General features: G+C 36.1%; 1 protein-coding gene across 26 annotated transcripts in view; it reads left to right on the top strand.

The window, feature by feature from the left end:
* Window positions 1-22,752, top strand: part of AFDN (afadin, adherens junction formation factor) — a 128,828-nt gene that overhangs the window by 70,097 nt on the left and 35,979 nt on the right. For 12 of the 26 annotated variants that reach the window (XM_068676890.1, XM_068676887.1, XM_068676888.1 and 9 more), the window contains 8 exons: window positions 2,359-2,379; window positions 3,121-3,266; window positions 5,957-6,051; window positions 8,718-8,983; window positions 9,482-9,625; window positions 12,653-12,851; window positions 14,273-14,376; window positions 16,418-16,522. In XM_068676890.1, coding sequence (XP_068532991.1) covers window positions 2,359-2,379; window positions 3,121-3,266; window positions 5,957-6,051; window positions 8,718-8,983; window positions 9,482-9,625; window positions 12,653-12,851; window positions 14,273-14,376; window positions 16,418-16,522 — 1,080 coding nt within the window. The remainder of the gene's footprint in view (window positions 1-2,358; window positions 2,380-3,120; window positions 3,267-5,956; window positions 6,052-8,717; window positions 8,984-9,481; window positions 9,626-12,652; window positions 12,852-14,272; window positions 14,377-16,417; window positions 16,523-22,752) is intronic. The other 14 variants (XM_068676899.1, XM_068676905.1, XM_068676898.1 and 11 more) reach the window with 3 other exon arrangements.

Below are 22,752 nucleotides of genomic sequence, written 5' to 3'. Positions count from 1 at the left end.
TTTATGTAACTGGTGTAAACTAGTAGCAATGACACAGAGTTTTGGGGTGAGAGGAGTTGGGACAGTGGGAAAGCAAAGATACAAAGCTCTACATTCTCTTTGTATTGAATTAAAATGGATAACTGTATAGCCACTAGAAGATACTAGAGAGACAAGCTCAAGCATAAATTCTCACAAAAGAAAACGAATCAAAGCTCAGAAGTAGAATAACTGTGAAAACATTAATTTACAGCACTGAGAGACTTCCTAAATCAAGTCCAGCCTTGCAGTTGTTGCAAGTGAATGTATTTTATATAATCCTGCTGATAGTATCATGAAACTGTTAGGTGTCTGTCTGGAGTTGGGACATGGTGAAAGGCCACTTCTCCAGCCTTGCATCTCTGTGGATACAATCTGATCTCCAATCTGAAGTTTGGGGAAAACATCAACAGGGAAGTGGTAGTTGAATTTATGATTAATGAAAGACGTTATCCAGTGGCAAGAAATAAACTGCAGGGAGCTCTAGTTTGAAAACTGAATAAAAATTGGAATGAGCTTCTTCCAAATCCCAAGCTTAAGAAGCTGGAGGAACAGGGGAAAAAGAGAAATCACAAATGTGATGGAATAGTAAAACATCAGTGAATATGCAGGCTAATAGACTAGAGACAACAAAATAAACCCTGAAGTTGGCTACATTGATTCAGATGCTTGAGCTTGGTAGTCTAAGTTTTTTTTTCCAACCTAGATGATTTTTTTTCTATGATTCTAAAGCTTAACTAGGAAGAAGTCATTAATTTGGACCTGTCTTGGTGGGATATAAACAGTGCTAGCTGAGCTCTGTCAAATTACTTCATCTAGGCTGTAGAATAAGTGTTTGTGTTGATGGCTGTCACAGTTGCATTACTGTGTAATAACTTTGTGTCAGAGATAGCTTTTTTTGTATGTCTTGGCTGTAAAGCCTCCCTGGGCTGAAAGGGATCTGAGGGTGTGAAAGATGGAGAAGACAGACATGAGGCAAGGAGAGAGAGATTCCCAAAACAGCGCAAAAGTAAAAGGAAGATGCACAAAACTTTTGACTCCACTGGAAATAAGAAAAATTAAGATAAAAAATGTCTTAGACAATAAGGAGATTTGCTAGCTTTCTGAAGTTAGTCAGGAAGACTTTTGGTAACAAGCTAAATTTTGTGGCTTTGTGTATGTAAATAGTATAGAAGACTTCATGGGATAGGGATAAAATTGGAGAGAGCTCTGAAAAGGCTCAGTATTTTCAATAGAAATATTGCAATAGGAAGTTCATACAAGGAAGTAAATTATGTGTATTCTGATTTCCAAATAGTTCTATGACATTTCTGATCCTCTCCAAATTTTAACATCTCAGAAAGAGCAACATTCAGAGCAGTTCCTCTCGACCTGTACCAGCCCATCTTCACTCATATTAGAGTCTCTTGCTTGGTTGGAAAGGGAGAAGAAACAGAAAAGCAGCAGCTTTTTTTTTTAGCTTTTTATTTATTTATTTATTTATTTTTAACTCCAACTAACCTTATGATAGTGACAGAAAATGACATCTCAGATTTTTACATCTAAGCTTATTGTGATGCAGGAGTGAGGAGAGTGATGTTAGAAGTACAAAAGAATGAAGAGCTTAGTTTTAAATAATCAGACAGGCATACCCAGTTGGGGGTATGTGTGTTTTTGTTTCTTTCTTTCTTTCTTTGTTTTGTTCACTCAAGTGAACATAGCTTATATATACAAGTATTTAAGCTCTTAGTGTGATTATTTCATTTGACTGTTTTGTTGTTATAAAATGGTCTTTTTGTTCTTTAATTGAAAAGCCATATATTAAATCTGTGTATAGGTGTTTTATGTTAAATGTGTTAAGTGCTTTTGTTTTTTGTGTGTTTTTTGGTTTGCATTTTCTTTGTGTTTTTGTTTTGTTTTGTTTTTCTAGTGGGGGGGTTCTGTCCCCCTTTGTGTGTACATTGTCTTCATTGCAGCAGTGTGGGCAAGTAGCTCCCTGGATGTGTTACTCACAGGGCTAGTTACCTTGCTGCCTGTGCAATGTGCTGCTAGGTCTCTGTGGTGCACTGAGTGTAGAATAACCAACTGCTCCGGGATGTCAACTAGCATAGGGCATTCCCTAAATTAATCACGGTGTGTGGGCACTTCAGCTCTTAGCTGTTGTGCTACTAGTCCTATCAAAATAATTCCTTTTTTTAAAAGGAGCTCAGTTGCATCACAGCTACTGGTTAATGCATTTGTGTATAACTGTGAACATAAGTGTTGTACCTTCATATTTAGTGTTTGATTTCTGAAGCTATCATGATTGTTCACAAGTTTTTCTTCTATTCTGTTTGATTTCCTTCGTCCGTTTTTCTCCAGGAGGTAGACCAGGTTGATCAGGTAGGAAATATTGCTGGGAACTGATCCTAGCTATGTTGGCTTAGCTCAGTTTCTCATGCTGCTTCCATATCAAAATACAATACTCAAACAGCTGGACTTGAACAGTTCATAACACTCATTCAGCAACTGGAACATGCAGTACTAAAATCCTTTTTTGACTTTGCAACTTTTATGGCATTCCATAATTTCTGCTTAACGCACTTCAATGTGGATATGAAATGACCAAAGTTCTTTTTCTTCCCTTTATTTTCCTTTTTTGTTGTTTGTGGTTCCTATTCTTTGGATTTCATCTGAGGTTGCCTGGCCTGGCATTTGTGGTCGGGAGATGGTGAGATAGATCAGTACTTGATACTGTACCACCTGGTATCAAAGCCAGCGAGTGCAGTATCAGGGTGGCAGGGGGCAACAGGGCATATGCGCTTAAAAGCGTACAGATTACCAGATACTGCATTTAGTTAAGCTCTCAGCACTTTGTAACTAGATACTTAATGCTATGGCTTTATTGATGCTGCCATTGGCAATTTAATAGAATTTTGTATGTTCAGAGAACGTTAAAATTGAACTTAGCAGTTACAACAATTTGCAATGTTGTATATAAACATTTTGCAAATATCTGGTATCTGGGGTATGTTTGGTGAAATGGGAAAACGTACTGGTCTATCTTTTGAAGCCTTTTTAAGCTGCAGTGTTTCATCAGAGGGCTATTTCTCTGTATTATTTCTTGCTTCTTTCTACTTACAGAAACAGAAGAATATTGCCGGGGCACTTGCCTTTTGGATGGCAAATGCATCTGAATTACTGAATTTCATAAAGCAAGACCGAGACCTTAGCCGAATTACTGTGGATGCACAAGATGTTTTGGCACACTTGGTTCAAATGGCATTCAAGTAAGGCTAATGAACTTCTTTCACTTAACTTTCTATATGTTAATGTGACAGTTTATTTCTGTGTTTTTTGTAATATCTTATCTTTTTCCCAAATTTTAGTTATAGCAATAATGTCTTTTATGTCTTGTTAAATATCTGAGAGGAGGGCTTATAAGAGAGACGAGACTACATTTTACAGTTTTTTGTTTTCTGAATAGAGATGATTGGGCTATGCCAGGAGTTTCATCTGCATCACTTTCATGTGTTTCGTCATTAAAGGAATAACAATCTGTCTGGATTTCCCATTTTGGTATGGAAAGTTTGGTAGGCTTTGAACCATAGATAGTACTAGAAACAGTGACTGGCCTCTCAACATTATTCGACTAGTTTCTGTAGTTTGAAGTTTGAGGATTTCTTCTGTAGTTTGATACTTGATTTTTTTTTGTAACATTTGTAAAAATTAACATTTTAACATTTGTAAAAACAAATAGCTTTAATCTCAGGGCATTTAGAGAACTGCTAAATACTTTGTAGTTATTCTTGTGTTAGTTAACAAAATGTTGTTTAAATTAGTTCACTATCTCATAATTTAAGTTTTTTTTAGAGGTATGTGGAAAGGTTTTCTGCTAGTGTTTAAGTATAGTGTTTATGTACATGGACCTAAATATTTATGGACTTGTAATGTAATGAACCTTGTGCTCTTCGGGGCTTCTAATTAAATTAGTAATCTACTCCTTTCATAAATAACAATTTGCACAGTGTTTTTCTTAGAAACATAGTGTAAAGACAAGTTTAGGCTTGGGGTAAAATCAACCCATGGTAGTCAGCTCAAATAATTACAGTACTGATTAAAAGAAAAAATTAAATGAGGTACCCAGTGGGAAGGGAAATCCTCTGATGAAAGGTTGCTCAAATAAAGATATCCTCAAACAAAGATAACAGCACTGAGTGAGCACAGTGATAATCAGCAAGAAAGGCTTGATTTTTGTCCACTTTTAGTTTTATTTTTTAATCTAGTATTGAACAAGTGTTTTTCAGCAAATTTGTCTTTGAAACTAATGTTTAGAGAAGGCTTAGTGTACCTTGGATGGCTTTACACACCCTTCCCCCATTTGTAGGGTGTTTATTTTAGATACAAGCACAATAGATACTTTTTTAGATAAAAGCACAAGTACAGGCTGGGCGGAGAACAGGTTGAGAGCAGCCCTGATGAGAAGATCCAGGGGGTGGTGGTCAATGTGTGCACGTAATCCAAGGTACATGTTTTCTTGAAAAAGCATGATTCTTATAAGTTAGTAGCTTGTGTAATTTCTATAGTTTTTTGTTATTAGAAACATCTAGATTAAGAACACTTCTCAGCACTTCAGACATTTAGTCTAGCATTTACTCGAATGGACTTAATGGCTTGGGATTGATTATTAAAGAGCTTTGTACTTTGTGATACTTTACCATACCTTTCAGAACATTCAAAGAATATCAGAGAAATGCTAAACTACTTTGCATGTACTAGCACAGATTTGTTTTTAAAGGAGAATTATGGGAAAATAAGATATAGTAAGTAACTATTTTGACGGTCTTTCCATTTTTATATTATCTTTAAGTGACTAATAACTTAATGAACCTATGCCTCTTCACCACAGATCACTCTTAATTGGTATCTTGCTACTTCAGTTAGCTAGACAGTCATTGGAAATAGAATAATGCTTCCATAGCTGGAAAGGAATGGCATTGTATTTTACCCTGTACATGAGCAGGCAGTATGAGAAATGGTATTTATGAATTTCGGCTGTGAGTGAATTCTCCCCTAAGTGCACTGTAAAATGGATGTATTAAACTTTTGGATAAAAGAGCTGTGAAATGTATTTTTAGAAGACAAATAAGGAAGCATAATAGAAGCATTAAAAGAAGGAAGTCTGCTGTGAAGATGTTATTTGATGGCAATAACTGGCATATACCAGAATTGGTTGAAATTGCCATCCTTTTTGTTCTCTAGATTAAAATGTTACCAGAAACAGAAAGGGGAATAGTAGAAAGCCATGAACTATTTTCCTTTGACTGTTTAATTAAAATTTGATTCCCTTTTAGTTTCAATTCCCAACAAAAAAATATAATGCATAAATGATTTGCAATAAAGCACTATTAAAGAAAATGTTTAATTATTAGAAGCGAACGAATACTAAAAATTTTCATTTCACTGGTTAAAAGAGAAATGCAAGAGTGAAAAATTTCTTGTCACAGAAGATTGGGACCATTTCAGGATCTTGTGCATTGGCTCAGAACAGGAAAATTGTGTTTAGTACTCTTCTTGGTAGATTTTATAAATGGAAAAAGTGCATTTCTGTTCAGGGGAAAATTACTTTTTTAATCTTAAGACCTAAAGATTGGCCTGACAGCATTCTTTGTGTAGCATATGACCTTCTCTTATATTTGTGGTAGCAATATTGTGTTTTAGTGGCTGTGTTTGTTCCCTGATGATCTAAATTTTCTTCCAGTATTTCTGGGAAAGTCATAGGAGAACTGGTTTCTCTGTATCCTTGTAAAAAAGTATTACCCGGATCACTACAGTCACATACTTAAGACTGATTTCACCAATTTTGTAATTTTCCAGATCTCTTATTTAGAAGCATTAGTAATACAAATATAAAAAATCTAAATGTTTAATGTTCTTTTTTTCCCCTTCTTCCCTCCCTACCCCCATTCCTCCCTTCTAGGTACCTTGTTCATTGTCTGCAGTCAGAGCTTAATAACTACATGCCAGCATTCCTTGATGATCCAGAGGAAAATAATCCTCAGAGGCCTAAAATAGGTTAGACTGCTTGAACTTTTTTTTTGTGTATTCTAAACCATGCAATTAATAACAAATAAATAAAATTCTTCTTAACAATGATATGACAAATACAAGTTGCCTTAACCTGTGGGAGAGTTATCATTCATAACAAACTGATTCAAACAAGAAAGGACAGTAACAGCATATGAATGATCTGTATTGGCTTTTAAAATCATGTGGAGAACTTCTGGATGTCATCTAAACTATCCTAATGCTCAAGGCAGGTTCAGCTGGATCAGGTTGTTCAGAGTATTGCCCAACTGAGTTGTTCAATGTCCATTCAATGATGGAGATTCCATAACATCTGAGTAACCTGTTCCAATATGTCACCATCCTCATAGTGGAAACATTTTTAATATATCCAGTTGGAAACTCCAGTGCTCCAATTTTTGTTTGTTGCTTGTTACTCTGTTATCACCGTGCACCTTTCACAGGTGTCTGGTTCTGAACCCTCCTTTTAGACAGGTGAAGACAGCAGTAAGCTCTGCCCTTAGCCTGCTCTTTCCTCAGATTGAACCAAATCCACTTCTCCTTTCCTCTTTTATGTCCTTTTTTTCCAGCCCCCTAATCTTCTTGGTGGCTCACTTCTGAGTTTGCTCCATTAAATTAGTATCTTCCTGGTGCTGGGGAGTCTAAAACTGGATGCTTTGCTCCATGTACAGTCTCACAAATACTGAATGGATAGGAAGGATCACTTCCCTCCCTTTCTGCTGGCTGCCCTGCTGCTAACTTAACATTTTAGTACGCAACTGGCTGCCTTTCAGGCCAGGGTATTCAACTTGATGTTTACCAGGTTCTCTTCATCATTTTCTGGAAGACTGCTTTCCACACAGATGGCACCCAGGTTATGCTGTTGCAGTTAATACTTTCCAAGAAGCCTTTAAACTTGATGAAGTTCCTGTCAGCCCATTATTCCAGCCTCTTGAAGTCCTCCTGAATAATACCCCAACCCTTCAGTATGTCATCTTGGTATCTTATGTGAACTTGCTGAGAATGCACTCCATCCAGTCACCCAGGTCACTAATTAAGTTATTAAACAGTATCAATCCCAGCCTCAATCTATGAAGTAATTCACTTAATAGCTGGCTCCTAATAACTATTAATACTAGACTACATAACCACAAATCCACCAAGTCCAGTGGTCTGGCCACTTCTCTACCTGTGTTATCATTTATTTATCCAGTCTTATTTCAATGATTTCAGTATTAGGATGCTGTGGAAAAATCTGACAAAAGCCTTGCTAAAGGGCAAGGCAAGGAACAACATCCACTGCTGTCCCCTTGTCTACTAAGGCAGTCATCTTACCACTGAAGGCAGTCAGGTTGGTCGTGCATAATTTGCCCTTGGTAAATCCATGCTAGCTCTTCCAAAACACCTCATATGTATGCTTTGGAAGTGGCTTGTAGTAGGATTTACCCCATAACCTGCCCAGGGACTAAAGTTAAGCTGGCTGGCCTTGCAGATCCCTGGTCCTTATTTTTGCCCTTCATGAAAATGGATGCAATCCCTCTTTCCAGTCATCAGGATCCTCCTCCATTGCCATAGTACTTAGTAACAATAGTACTTAGTACATAGTAACGATAAGTTTGCAATGATGTCAGCCAGTTCCCTCTGCGACTTCATATGCATCCTGTCTGACCCTGTAGACTATGTCCAGTCAGATGAAGTAGTTCCTTATTTTATCTTCCTCTATTGCTGTGCCCACTGCCTCTGCTACTATGCACGAGGACCTTCGTAGTGAAAACTAAACTTTTTTTTTTTTTTTTAAGAAAGAAATTAAGCACTTCAGCCTTTTTTTTTTGTCTTTATTACTAGGTACTTAGCTCCACTGAGCAATGGGTCCACATTTTCCTTAGCTTTCAGTAAGCTGCTGTGAATTTAAGAGAAGCCATTCTTGTTACACTTTGCATCTTTGCTGCTAGTTTCAATTCTCACAGGTATTTGTCTTTCTAAATGCCATGCTTGCATTGTCTTTGTATTCCTATCAGGTAACCCATCCCCACTTCCACCTTTGTATTTCCTTGTTGTGTTTGAGCTCCGTTGGGAGTTCCTTGTTTTCTGCCATGCTTGCTAGATTTTCTGCCCATTAGAATTGACTGTTCCTGTGCTGTGGTTCTAAATGATCAGCCAGCTATCTTGGGCCCTTTTACCCTCCAGGACAGTCTCCCATACTTGAATATGCCAATCTGAATAGATTAATCAAATTATGCCCTCTTGAAGTCTGGGACTGTAATTCTACTATTTGTCTTTTTTCCGTTAGGATTTTGAATTCCTACATCTTCTAGGCACTGCAGCTGTAGCTGCCTTCAACTTTCATTTCTCCAGCCTCTTCCTAGTTGGAGCCATAGGTCCAGCAGAGTATGTCCTTGTACCTAGCCTGTCAGTCACTTGCCTTTACTTACTTTCATTTCAGGAGTTAAATATATATTTCAGCTGTCAGTTTAATGTTGCATAATCTTGAAAACCATTAAAGAGATATGAAGCAATACATTTATTTCTGAAGGTGTGTGTAACTTACTCATGTAGGTTCTTCTTAACATTCACTAACTAGGGTTGATTGTCCATGTGTCTAAGTATGTATGGCCTAAACCAGTTGTATGTATATCGTGGTATGTGAATTGACTTGCTTTGTTTTATCTCTACAGATGATGTGCTGCATACATTGACTGGAGCAATGTCCCTGTTGCGGCGATGTAGAGTGAATGCTGCACTGACTATACAACTCTTCTCCCAGTTGTTTCATTTTATCAACATGTGGCTTTTTAACAGACTAGTTACAGCCCCAGATTCAGGGCTGTGTTCACATTATTGGGGAGCTATTGTTCGTCAGCAGTTGGGCCACATTGAAGCCTGGGCAGAAAAACAAGGTTTAGAACTGGCTGCTGATTGCCACTTAAGCAGAATAGTGCAGGTGAGTGTATTTCTGATTAACACTTATCACATAATTCTGTATTTGAAAAGAACGTTTCTGCATTGTATGTTCCTAGAGAACAGCATGTAGATGAGTATAGTTTGTATGAATTTATTCTGGACTGTTGGGGTAGCACGTAAAGATACAAAATGTATGTTCAACCTCATTAACATTAAAATATAACTAAAATTGATACTTAGTGATTTTAGCTAACATGCTGTTCTATTTCCATTTATAACACTAAGATAAATAAACACTGAAAAAGACAAGAAGAGTACCTGGAAAAATCAATATGCCTCTTTTGCAATAGGTTTAGTGTTCATTTGTCTTACAGGTGCAGGAGATGTATTTAGTGGTTGTTTGGGGGATGTTTAAGTTACTTTTGTAGTAAATCTGGCTGCTTGCTTTGCTTTCACTCTCTTTACTAATGAAAACTGAAGCAAGACTTAAGGTTTCATTCTCATTTGGATTTGTCTCTTATGACTTTTTTCCCCTCAGGCAACCACGTTGCTTACGATGGACAAGTACTCACATGCAGATGTTCCAAACATTAACAGTACTTGCTTTAAGCTGAATTCTCTGCAGCTACAAGCTTTGTTGCAGAATTATCACTGTGCTCCAGATGAACCACTTATCCCAACAGTAAGTCACTTGCTGCATTATTTAACATACCTGAAGAACAGAGACTAGGTGAAAACACCGTGGCTGAAAAATAGCTATCTTCTTGTTGTTGATTGATTTGGAATTGTTAGAAAAAGTCAGAGCAGACAGTCTGCTCCCATTACTGTAAGCAGCATTGGTGCTACTGGCATGCTCCTGGCCACCAACTTTGTGTGTACTTCACTGCAACTCAAGCAGGACATTACCAAATCTTTCAGGCACCCAAATTGGAAAGTAAGGTAACACCTGTACATCTTGAGCAAACTCAGGGAGGTATAGCTGCACTTCACAGAATTTGTGGATGAAATCCAGTAAGGTAGTAGTAAAGAGGCACAAAGAGCACTCCACTTCAAAAAGCAAGCTCTGTGTATAACCACAAGGAACAAAGACTGAAATTTTGACTATAGAGATCAAATGAAAGAAGCTGGAACGTTAAACTTTTTTTCCCCTCTTTTTTAACATGTGAAACATGAAAATCTGTGAATCCTTTCATACAAGCAGTGGACAACACCTTTGGATACGTTGATACATGAAACTTTTTTTTGTGTAGACATGTATGTATGTGTGTATATGTATATACATGCACACATACATATGTTGCTTTCTGAATTGATTATCTTGCTATTGAAGATGAGTGACTATTCCAAGTCTTATCCATGGGAAGAATCTTCTTGGCAAAAGTCAAAAGAGGTTTTTTGTTCCTTGCAGAAGTGTAATCATATGTGAAGGAGAATTCTTGAGGTAAAACATGATTACAGGACAGTTGACTGAACTCAAAAGTCTAAAAAGGTGAAGATAATCCAACTTTTATGCAACTGAATCCATTGTGCACAAAGAGTATTTTTTTTAATAACTGTGGATATGTCGCTTTATTAAATCAAAGGTACTAATACAGTCATTCTAAAGGTCTTTACTTGACTTGTGGCTTGGGTACAGTTGATTTTTGTATATTGATTACCAAACCCAAAAGTCTTTTGCTGAAGAACATTGCTTATATTTCCTGTTTACACAGAGGTAGAATTCCACTTTTTAAATTATTGTTCTCTAGGGACCTCAAAGAACTACAGTACTAACTATGGTAGATTTTCCTTGTGTCAGAGGAGGATTATTAGTATGGCTAGTTTTCCCTGTTGCAATGAAGTGCTATTCGGTAGTTCTTTGTTCCTTGCTATTAAAAAGACATGTACACTCAAACCCTGACTTACTGCTGCCAAATCTGAAAATTTTCACATCTTGGAATCTACTCAAAGGAATTTAAGTGTATTTATGCTTACATATTTTTGTTTGATGTAATCCTTTTAGAAATTAGCACCTTTTACAGTAAAAAGGCTTTTCTCAGAGAGCATCTCCTAAAGACAGTCTGGATTTATCTGGCTTCCCCCTTGACATTTGCCAAAACTGAACGTTCGGATGGGAAGACGTGTATGTTTTTGTCATGACTGTATGCTGCTTTGTGCCCAAGTAATAAAGTTGTTACACTAGGCTTACAGTTTGGAGTGGCGCAATAGCATAACAGGAATGAGATTAAGACCCAATTGCCAAGCTGGTTTTGGGAGCCAAGTAGAAGCTGTAGAATGAAACTGGAAATCACACACAAATCTTGAGTAAAGCAAATACTTACAGTTATGTAATCTGCATGGAATATCTGTAGCAGCTTCAAATAAATGAATTGTAGTAATTACAGCTCAATGCCAGGAAAACCATACATCTCAGGGGTAAGTTCTGTTCCAAAAACAATGCTAGAAGTAAAGAAGTTACTTTTAAGTATTGATTCTGCCTGTTCAGTTAGATACAGTAATGAGTCAAATGAGAGGTGATTCCTTGGTTCCTAAGGTAAACTGCAGAATTTGAAGACACCAAGTGTTTGAGAATGATGGGTTGCATCATTTTAATAGTTGCCTGTTTTATTTTTCCTGTACAATGCAAATGTAACAACTGAAAACTTTCATGTTAAAACTTGTCTTTACCTGCCAAAGGCATTTAAAGTAACAAAAAAACAAAGGAACTGCTGGGGTGAGGGGTGGGTGGGAGAGAGCAGCCTTTTCACTGAGCACTCTTGAGTAATTCGGGATGAATAGAAGAGAAGCATACAGAAACAGCACTCTGGTTGGACATTTTCGTGAAGTTGTCAGGAATTTGATTTTTTATTTTTTATTTTTTTTTAACTTTTGTATTAATCTTATCAATCCATCCAACCTAGTGATAGGTACCCTGTTGAAATCTTACAGTTCTCTCAGAAATGCAGTAGGAAGACTGCTGTGCACTACATGCCACCATGGTAGCTACAACGTGTAGACCATACCAGTTTCACAGAACTTTCTGCAAAACTAAGCAGAACAGTTGAGCGCCAAATGTAAAATCTGCAGCTCCTTGCTGCAACTTGAGTGATTCTGCTCTATGTCCATGTGCTTCTATTTTGTTATTTTTAAAATTGGTATCTGTCTTAACAGTGTTCTCTGTATTGCACTGAGCTCGCAGGGAGTGTAGAATTAAAGACTTTTTTCTATAAACCTTCCAAACTAGGCAACTATATGTGCCATTAGCCCTTTGTTGGCTATGTGTGTCCTGATGGAGCTGAAAGTACTGGTATACACAAATCATATGCTTCTTTCCTATATATTTAGTCTTACAGAGTATACTCAACAAATTGTCAAAATTTTAAGTTGCCTGTGATTCCAACTTGCCTCTTGAACATGCACGTTCTGTATTAGATGTTTTTTAAATGCACTTGTCCTATCAAGTACAAATGTGACACAATTTTAGAAAACACTGAAAGAAAAACAAATGCTGTTGAATTTTATTTGTTAACTATGCTATCTATGGGATTTGACAAATAAAGCAGAGCAGCATCCTTTGTGCACAAAGTGGAGCCAAAGAAGTTTTATCTCTGATACTCAGTTTCCCAGATTCTGTTAATGAAGTCTTAATGTTTTCTTATTTTATTTTTTCCTTAAAAGGGTTATTTTACATTTTCATTATAATAACAGTGTTTTTCTACTTTCTGTCCAGGAACTGATAGAGAATGTAGTAACTGTTGCAGAAAACACTGCTGATGAACTTGCTCGCAGTGATGGCAGAGAAGTCCAGTTGGAAGAGGACCCCGACTTACAGCTGCCTTTCCTTTTACCAGAAGATGGCTATTCTTGTGATGTTGTCAGAAATGTTCCGGGTGGTTTACAAGAATTCTTGGATCCTCTCTGTCAGAGAGGTCAGTTCTTCTGTTTTACGATGAATTTCTTTTTTGGTGTAGTGAGCACAGAATGCAAAATACGTTTTAGTTAATTGTAAATGACTTTCTCTTTATGTGTATTTCGATTTTTTAATAGTGTATGGTCTAATTTTGCAACCCATAAAAGCTATGCAGTGTTCTTGAATTCTTATCCTTTTTCCCCATCCCTTTCATTTGCTTTCAAGGTTCTGAGAAAGCACTGCTTACTTACTAGTGTCTACTGACATTTGGCTTTGCCTTTTGCTCCAAAAGGTTTTTGTTTTGTTTTGATTTGCAGTTCTAGCACCAAAATAAAAACAAAAATACATAAATGTAAATTCTGTAATACTTAAGTAATGACAACAGTCTTAACCGTAACAAGTTCTGCAATTGTCAGTTCCAGCTTAGTTTATAGAAATGCCATATTCTTGCATTTAAAAACAAACCAAACAAAAAAATACAACACAACTGCTAAGAAACTTGAGTGTTTGTGGAAAGTGAGTTACAGAGGATATAGTCTTGAGACTAAAGAGTACTAGCAAAATAAAGTATTTAATGAGGAAGTATAATTCATTTGCTTTAAGAATTTCTGTATAGTTATTGCATACAAGGACTTCTTTGATGTGTATATGCAAATTTTTACTTCTAAGGTATTTCTTAAACTATGCTAAGTGACTGGTTTGCAGTAAATCAATGTAAACTGAATTGCTGAAAGATGATCTTTGTGAAGAGGAGAAGCTCATCTTTTTGGATGATGCGATTTGTAATCAGACTAATGTGGATTTTCACCCTTCTTGATTTAGGAGAGAACAATGAATAACTTTCAAAATTAAAATAACTAAATCACCTGACTGAAGCACCTCATTTAAATTTCCGTCTCTGACACAGTCATTGTCAATGGACAAAGCACCAGCCTCTTAGTTGCTGTAATTATTTATTTTTATTCTAGAAATTGCTTAGTAAACAAAACCCTGTTTTTAGTGGCAGAACCGCACTGAATATTAGTCTAGGCAAAGCTTCACTTCTGCCAAATTTAAGCTTAGACTGGCTAGCTAGGCTCTGTGCAAAGCAGAAGCTTTCCATAATGCTGTCTTATTCTGAGTGGTAACTGCTCAAGTTCTGATATTTCACATCTCCTGTTGGTAGAAGCTGTATTTTACAGCCCAAGAGCTTTTTATGAGCTCTTAATGTTTTCAAACAAATGTTTCTCAGAAGCAGCAGCTGTAGAAGTATAAAATTTTGTAGGTTTCATAAAATTGTAGTGAAGCATCTAATTGCATATAAGATACAAGATTCAACATACTTCGAAATATAAAAAGATGAATACTTCTGTTTGATTATTTCCTGGTGGCAGGCTATTTTATTTTAATTAATCTGTTGACAAAATACCAAGCCTATGTTAACATTACTTTCTCCTTCAGGTTTTTGTAGACTAATACCTCATCCCCGGTCACCAGGCACATGGACAATATACTTTGAAGGTGCAGACTATGAAAGTCACCTGTCACATGAGAATGCTGAGCTAGTAAGTATTAATTCAGGGACTAATGGTGAAAATTGAATAGTGATTTCTTGGTAAGCCATTGTGTTGCGCGTGGTAAGTTTTAATTCTCATTAGGAGGAACAGGCTTAATTAAAGATGTAGTTCATGAGTGATTTGGTATTTAAGGAACTATTTGCAGATTTTTGTGAGTCAGGTGGGTTTTTTAGGTTGTTGCATGATGGAATTCTCACATAAAATTGTTTGTTGTGTTCCCCCACCACTTCAGTGTAAACAGTAAAGTAACTCCTTTTAAACACTGGTGGAAGTGTATGCGGACTGTGTGTATCTGTAAATAACTATTAATGTGAATGTAAACTGGAATTTACCTGTCTTCCTAAGGCCCTCTAAGAGAAATGTTTACTCTTCGGTATTCAGAGGGACTTGAAAGCTTCATTTACTCTGTTCAGAACCCAACATTTGTTAGATGACATTATGTAGTATCCTGAAGAATGTGTTTGGGCCTCAGTCCCAAAACAGAAGAGGGCATCTCCTAAATCTACAGATGGTGCATCAGTCCTGAACTGATTTGCTCTTCCTCTTCCCTTTGTTGCTCTAAAGAAATTATTTTTTTAGAACTAGTGCAAACAAAAGTCATCGGAAGTTACATACTAGGTACTTACTTACTGTTCCTCAAACTAAGAAAAAGTAGAATTCTGGCCAGTGTGCCTTAAAAAGGCTACATAAAGAAATGCAAGATGCTACTATTTAATTCCTGTACAGAAATCAATACTGTTTAAGATGGTCTAGATAACCAAATTTAGTTATTCTTCTCTCGTGCATGTGTTAATTGAATGTGCCATGTTTGAGAGCATAGTAAGTCTGTTTATGGTGGTAGCCTACACACCACCTCTTGGTGCACCATGCCCACGTAATCTAAACATTGGGTAAATGTCCTCGTTTATAGTTGTGAGGTACTCAGGGGTACTGCCTGTCCTCAGAATTTCTTCTATTGTTAGACAAAAAGTGAAATTAAGTACAGACTAGTGATGAAATTATGTTCCCAGTGGTTAACTTTTCCCAGTGTGTATGGTTGTTTTTTTTGACTTAGTTTAATAATTTTTCTAGTTAAACTAATGGAAAAAATTCTGATTAAAGTAGAAACAGGTTCTGTACTTCTGCAGACTTTGCACAGGAGTGCTAGAACGTTAATAGTTAGAAATCTACTTGCTTTTCTAGTATTTGTATTTAATCAAAGCGTTAATATTTTTTTTATTTCTTTGGCTTTATTTCTATTTATTTCTACTTTGTCGTGGGTCTTGTGGAGCTTGCACTTGTTGGGTTTTAATATGAATACAAACTAGGTTTGTATTCATATTTGAATATGTGTATTGCACGTGAATAAATTTATATGTTTCACCTAAATAAGAATGATGTCAACTTTTTGAGAAGACGGAACTGGCAATATTGCAGCGATGCAAATAAATTACTGAAAATGTTTGGGGGTTGAGTTTTATTTGACTTACGGCGTTTTCAGAAGTGAAAATTTTCCTAACATTCCTTCAGGTTTTAACTCTCTGCCTTTGAAATTAATTAGTCCTTTAATATCTTTGCAGAATTGTCTTCTAGATACAGTATTAAATACTGAGTTCCATGTAGATCACTGTCATCTTTTTAGCAGTGGCCTACTGAGTCTGTACTTCAGTATTCATTAAAAGTAAATGTTTTATGTTTTATAGACATTACATTTGTAGGCATAAACATTTCAAATTATGAATCACTAATAATCTCTATTGAACTATTGAATTGGAGGAGAAACAGTGGGTAGATTTCACAACTTTGTTAGTGCTTAGAACACAGATGCAATGCTTGATAGCATGAGTTCATATTAATCAAGCGTTAAGAGATTCCAACTTGAAAATGGAGTTTCAGGCATGGTATCTGAGATGAGATTTAGAGATCTGCTGCTGCTTCAACAGCTTAGTTTTGATTGTAGATTAGCTGTTTTGCACAACAATTGTCATAGTCTGGTAGTGCATATGAACTCCTGTCATCTTTAATATTCTTTCTTTGCCTTCTTTGATAGGCTCAGCCTTTGAGGAAAGAACCTGAAATTATAACTGTAACATTGAAAAAACAAAACGGAATGGGCCTCAGCATTGTTGCTGCCAAGGTATGGAAGTCAGTTTGTGTAAGTGTTATGGAGAATTTTTTTGTTCGTTTCATTTGTGCTTTTGTTGGGGAGGAGGAGGGGGCTGATTCGCCTTTTGTGGAAAATGTTAATGGAAAAACTTGTTTCCCTTGAGTTTGTCGTGCATGTCATATTGATCATACTTTATACTAGCTGTGAAATGTTTATATAAAATACACAGACGTAATGCAAGAAAAAATATGGATGTAGTAGTTATGACATCTAAGTCTAAAGCTATCCTGCAGGCTTATTCAGCATTTTTCTAAGCCAAACATTGGCAATGTTATTAAATGGAATTAATAAACTAGTTTATTTAGTAGTTTTGCTGAAAGCAGTAAAAGTATCTGGCAAAGAAAAGCGGTAAATAGAATAAAGTATTTGCAGTAGTTTTTGTAGTAGATGAATGGATAAGAAATAATGCATTAACGTTTGTCTCTACTTTCTGCTATGAAGACAAGGTCTTATATTTTGCATAGTATACAGCTGCATGCATGACATCAGTTTTGCTTCTTTATAGTAGACAGCTACAGCATATTATGTAGTTTGGTGAGGCAGGGATAATAAATCTTGTCCTGACTTACTAGAATCTTGGGTGTAAGCTATTCCTGTTGGTAGTAATACATAGAATGCACATACAACTCCAGCCACCAGGTGGAGGACTCCACTAATTGACTGACTTCTTTATCAGGTTGGTCACACAGGAGGCATAATCTTTATATTTTAGATTTGTTATGAATGATGTAACTGTGGTATCCAAAAGTACTTCTTGTTACTGTGTAGTGTACATAGAGGTATAGGTAGAACAAGTTTTTCTTAGTATGCTTTCACAAGTACATGAAACTTTTCAGAACAATCTATTCTTCCTTGCCACATAGTACATGGGCTGAAGACTTAGTTGTTTTACGTCTTTTAAGTTATTTCATGTAGTTAGTAACTTCTGAACAGCATTACATTTTTTTCCCTGCAACTTTGCTCAGTTCATAGTGTGTTCTTGAAATGATAATCTTGTGTGATACTGGCTTTTAAAGGCTTATTTCTGACATATGTAAAGGAATATGAGGTGTCAGGTATATGCTGCTGACAATCAGCTGTTACTGAGAAAACTACTCAGGACCTGGCAAATGTAACTCAATATTCTGCTCCTGTTTTTATTGAGCAGGTTAATAATTTGAGAAGCAAATTGTAGATCCTAAAATATGCCAGATTAAATATGTTAAGACTGCCTTCTGACAGCATTTCTGTTGAATGCTTCAAAATGTACAGCAGATTTTTTTTCCACTTTCAACTGTGATATCTAATTTATAATGTAGAGAAAAGCAGGTTATCAGGAGTGTGGGGAGAGTTTCCATTTTCACTGGAGCTGTCTGGCTTCTCCCATGCTCCCATTGCTTTAACAACTGACACTTAGCACTTTCATTAGCAGTACATAATAATGCTATTGGTCAATGTGTAAACTTGATTTGAAATTTAGGTGTTTTCGTTGTTGTTGTTTTTAATAAATTATTTAACACATTTCATGATACCTCCATGTCATAATCAGTGATGGAAGCAGCGTGCTTCATCTCATCATGTGCAGTTGCAGAAACATTCAGTGCTCCAGGCAGTGACTGCAGGTCATTTTGGTGCTGCATGCCTGCCATGTATTGGAATTCTGTTTTTGAAAAGGTCACGTCTTGAATCTTGATCTTAAATAAGCAAGAGACAGATCTTTACTTTTAGCTTATGTAGAATAGAAACTTTCGCTTAATTTAAGTCAGCAAGATGTTGGATAGAAATAATTGTCTTTCATTGTGCTGAAATAAGTTGCACTGGTAATTAAATAGGATTATTTTTAAGCAATTAATTCAAGGGGTGTACACTACTTACTGTAAGCAAGTAATAGCACATTTTTTCTGTAATAGGCTTCCTGAAAACAGTAGGCTAAGGAAGAATACAAAGGCATTAATTTTTTTTAAGCTGAGCAGGGCAGAATATATTAGAGAATTGAGTGAGCATGGCTGAGAAGCTAGTAATAATGGGTGGATTTTTTCCTTTCTATCATTATCCTGTTGACGTTTGCTAATAGTTATTCTGACGCATCTCAAGTCATGTGTCTCTTACAGCATAAAAATTAAAATTCTCACTTTCTCCTTTGCTGAGGAAAGAAATTTAATAGACTGTTTAAATTTTTCTAAATTTTTAAAATACGACAGTATCTGAAATGAGAGAGAGAGGCAAGCATGAGAATAGATTCAGGTTTTGCTAGTATTAGAAAGTTGTCTGTCATGTGTTCATATGAAGGTACTTTTATAGCTGAAGAAATGAAAGCTCATACTTGATTTCAGAAATTGCAGTTGCTGATGCCACGCATAGGATCATAGTTTGATTGTGAACCCAATTGTCTTTGTTTAACCACTGCTTTCAAGAGTGCTTCAAGTGCTGTAATAAAAGAAAATGCAGGGGCTGGTCAATAGGTGGCACTGTCCCAAATGGTGAAATACAACTCTGAAACTTGGCTAGGAAAACAGTTGTTTTTTTCCTGGGACGTGACAAAATAGTTGCTGTCAGTAGCATGCTGTGAGAACACTTTGCATGTTCACTGCAGACCTGCCTGTCATGTTAAGTCTTTGTGGGTTCTTGATACTTGTCTCTGACTTTGTATAAAGATGGTTAAAACGGTGGTATTCACAGAATCTGCGTTTCTTACCTATCTCTAGATGTCTGTAAAAAAAAAATAAAATAAAATAAGATAAAATATTTCTTTTGACTGTTGCCCTTTGGTAGTAAACTGCTCATCTTTGAGGAAACATCCAACTAATTCATGCTTTGATAATTCTTTGGATTTTTATTTGTTTGCAGAGTTTAGTAGGTAAATAAAGTTGTACCAATTAAGAGCTTTTAATTGGTAAGGTGCACACTATACCTTACATATCCCTTCCATGATAAATGTTCTTAGTTACCAAGTGATGGTCACTCCTGTCCTGCAGCAATCTAAAAAGATTGAACATGTTGAAGCTAAGGTCATACAAGCAGAGAAGTGACACAACTTGCATTGAAATGCTGTATACCTGCTTATTCTTAGGACAGATGGTTTCATTTTATGATACTGGTGGCATTAATATAAAAGCAAAACAAGAACAAGGGAGGTGAGTCAAGGAAGAGATGACAGCATTATGTCACTGCCAGACCCCCTGCTTAATTCTTTTTCCACCTAATGGCAGGCAGAATGTTCAAGTATGTTACTTCTACTTCCCAGCTGCTCGTATTTTATTTAATTAGAAGTTTTATAGGCCTGCCAGGAATGTCAGGGAGAGCACAATTGCTACACATCAGCTTGTTCACCTGAGCTTGCTCTAAGGGTGTTTTCTGAGGCAGGACAGCCCCAGAGCATAGTTGAGCAACCATGTAGCAAGCATATATGCTGTATGCATGCATACCAGATAAAACCCGTCTCATTATGCAATAACTGTTAAGTGCCAGAGCACTGTAAACAGTTCTGTGTGTGGTTGTTTTGCTTTATGTCGGGAAAATACCTAGCAGCATTTCTTAAACCGAATACTTTATACATATATATATATATATATATATATATATATATATATATATATATATATATATATTGTTCTGTTTTAAAGTTATAGCTTCACGTGTTAAATGACCTGAAACAGTGACTTCTTGTTCTACCTTTTCAAAGGTGTTGCGTGTTTTCTTATAGTAATACTCAGGTAGCTTTATTAGCAGTAGCTTTTGTAATGGGTGTATGGAAATAGAGGTGGTAGGAGTGGTCGGGCATCGGGAACAGTATTGCTTTTTGAGGTTGTGTGCAGAATTTGGTTGCTCTAACCCCGAAAGATGTTTTGATGTTAAAAGCTGCCTGACTTCCAACCACACTGCGGTTAAGTTTTTATGAAATCCAGATGATTTGGAAGCAGAGTGTGCATGCAGTTTACTTTAAAAATATATCGCTTTTTGGGGGCTTTTGCATGTGACTTCGTAGCCATCTGTGGGCCAGCACACTACTTCCTGTTTAATTTGGAGATTTTTTTGTCTTTTCTACAAAAGGGCTCCCTTTTTGTTTTTCTATCGGTTTTCAAAGTTTAATAAAGCCTCTAGAGCAACTGAAAGCCAGAACAGCATAACTGATTACGTAAGAGTCTGAATATTGTATTGGTTATAGCTGGTGTTGATAAATGCTATACCGTGTCATAGCATCCAGCTCAGTTATCTTGATGGGTATCTTGGAAAATCCAGCAGACTAGAGTGGTGGTTGCTGTAGAGGGCTGAAAGAGAAGTGGAGAATTGTTTTTTTTCTTTCAAGGATCTGTAGTCCCGGAGATCAAAATGTGGTTTTCTGTTGTTGGAAGAACAGAATCCATGGTAAGTCTGTTCAGGTTTCTGTCGGGACTGTTTTTCTCTTAAGTTTTAAATGCTATCCCTGTACTTTTTCCTGCTCTCTTGCTTGTTTAAACCTGCCAGTAGTGATTTGTTCGTGTAGCAACAGTGTAATATAGCATGCAGTTAAATATAGTCAGATGTTAATAGCTAACTTTCCAAAATCTAGAAAGAAAAAGCTTAACAAATTTTTTAGCTTGTTCTTGATATGCACTTCTCAAACTTGTGGAAGTGACTATTAATGTTTAAAGTTTCAGGTGTGATAACTACTGTTTTACTGTGGAAGAGCATGAATAGCATGACCTGTGATATGTTTACTTGTCGTATTAGTTGGCTTTAATCCAGATTCCTCTAAACGCCTGTTTTTCACTTAAAAGTCTTAGTAGAATAATAAATTTGACATCCCAAACAGTGTATGTAAGGTTTTTAATTTTTAGATTCTCCTAAAAAGACCAGATCTTGTGAATACATTGCAGTTAGGATATCCTATATTAACACATTCACAGACTAGAAGCATTTCAATTCTGTTCAGACTGCTACTGCAAGAGGGAGGGAATTCCAGCGTTCTTCCAAGTGTTAGAGCTGATTTTGAGGATTTACCTTCTCATGCTGGTTACATTCATTAATATTCTGTGATTGACTTGTTAAAAATATACAGTGCATTTCTGCTTCTTACTCTGTCATCCTTTTATACTATAATGGAAAAAGTTACCTTAAAATATATGCATGCACCTTAAAGTATGTATGTATGTATGTCTCTGCCCTACAGTAAATATATCGGAGTATATTTTCAAGGCTTTTTAAGAGAGAGTCAGATCAAATATTTTCTTAGCATTTACTGAAATAGGGATAAGATGGTGATGTTTCTTTTTTAATAGAAGCATTTCAAATACTGAGTGGAACAGTTCATCAATAATTATAGTGGGGAAGGGGTTACTTTCCTAAAAACAAGTGTGTGGGCTCTAACTTGTAAATAATTTGTGTTATTTGGCAACTTTGATCTTAAGGTTTAATTAAATCACCCTGAGATGACTTACTGTCCAAAGAGTTCCTCATCATTTTATATTTAAGTCAATCTAAAGTGTTAATTTTAAGGAGGGTTTGAGACTAACACGAATATCAATTTCCATGTGAAATTTTCCTTAACAAATACCTGTTAGGTGATGTATATAGGAAGAACAGATGTTAACATTAGTTTTAAATCTTTTTTTTTTTAATTGAATATTAGGGTTTTAGTTGCAAATAATATGGATAACATAATACATAACATAATTCTCTTTACTGTAAGCTTGCAAATACAGACAGTTAATGACACTTTTTTTTTAACTGTTTATTAGCTTTTTACTTATGTTCCAGGTCTTTAAGACAGAATTTCAGACGCTTCACTCTTCCCTCTTAACAGCCTTCTTGTCTCTGTATATTCTAGATACTTAAGGAAAATCTTTGCCTTTTCCTTCCAGCATGACTTAATGCTACTGTTCTCATACGCTGTGTAAAAACTAAAGCTTATGACAGTACACAATGATTTTCCTTACTAGTTGAGACAGCAACTTTGCTCATGTAGAGTGTTGTTTCTTGATTATATTTAGATTGATATTGCAAATGGGTCACCTAGACATTGTATGTTATGTCTTCTGGAACAAAGGGTTTGTGTGGCTTTTATTTTTTTATTATAGTGCCAATTCTTCCTTGTACTAGCACCTTATATGCAAGCACTTGCTAGCCCACAAGTTACAGTGCACATAGTATTTACCTAGAATTACTCTACCAGGTTACGTTCAGTTCTGGCATTCATACAATTTAAATGTATTTTAAATGCATGTTAACGCAGCATATAATTTTTACATTTTTTACTCCCT

Source organism: Anas acuta, chromosome 3 (genome assembly GCF_963932015.1).
Source record: "Anas acuta chromosome 3, bAnaAcu1.1, whole genome shotgun sequence".
NCBI lineage: Eukaryota > Metazoa > Chordata > Aves > Anseriformes > Anatidae > Anas > Anas acuta.
This window is presented reverse-complemented; position numbering and strand designations above follow the sequence as displayed.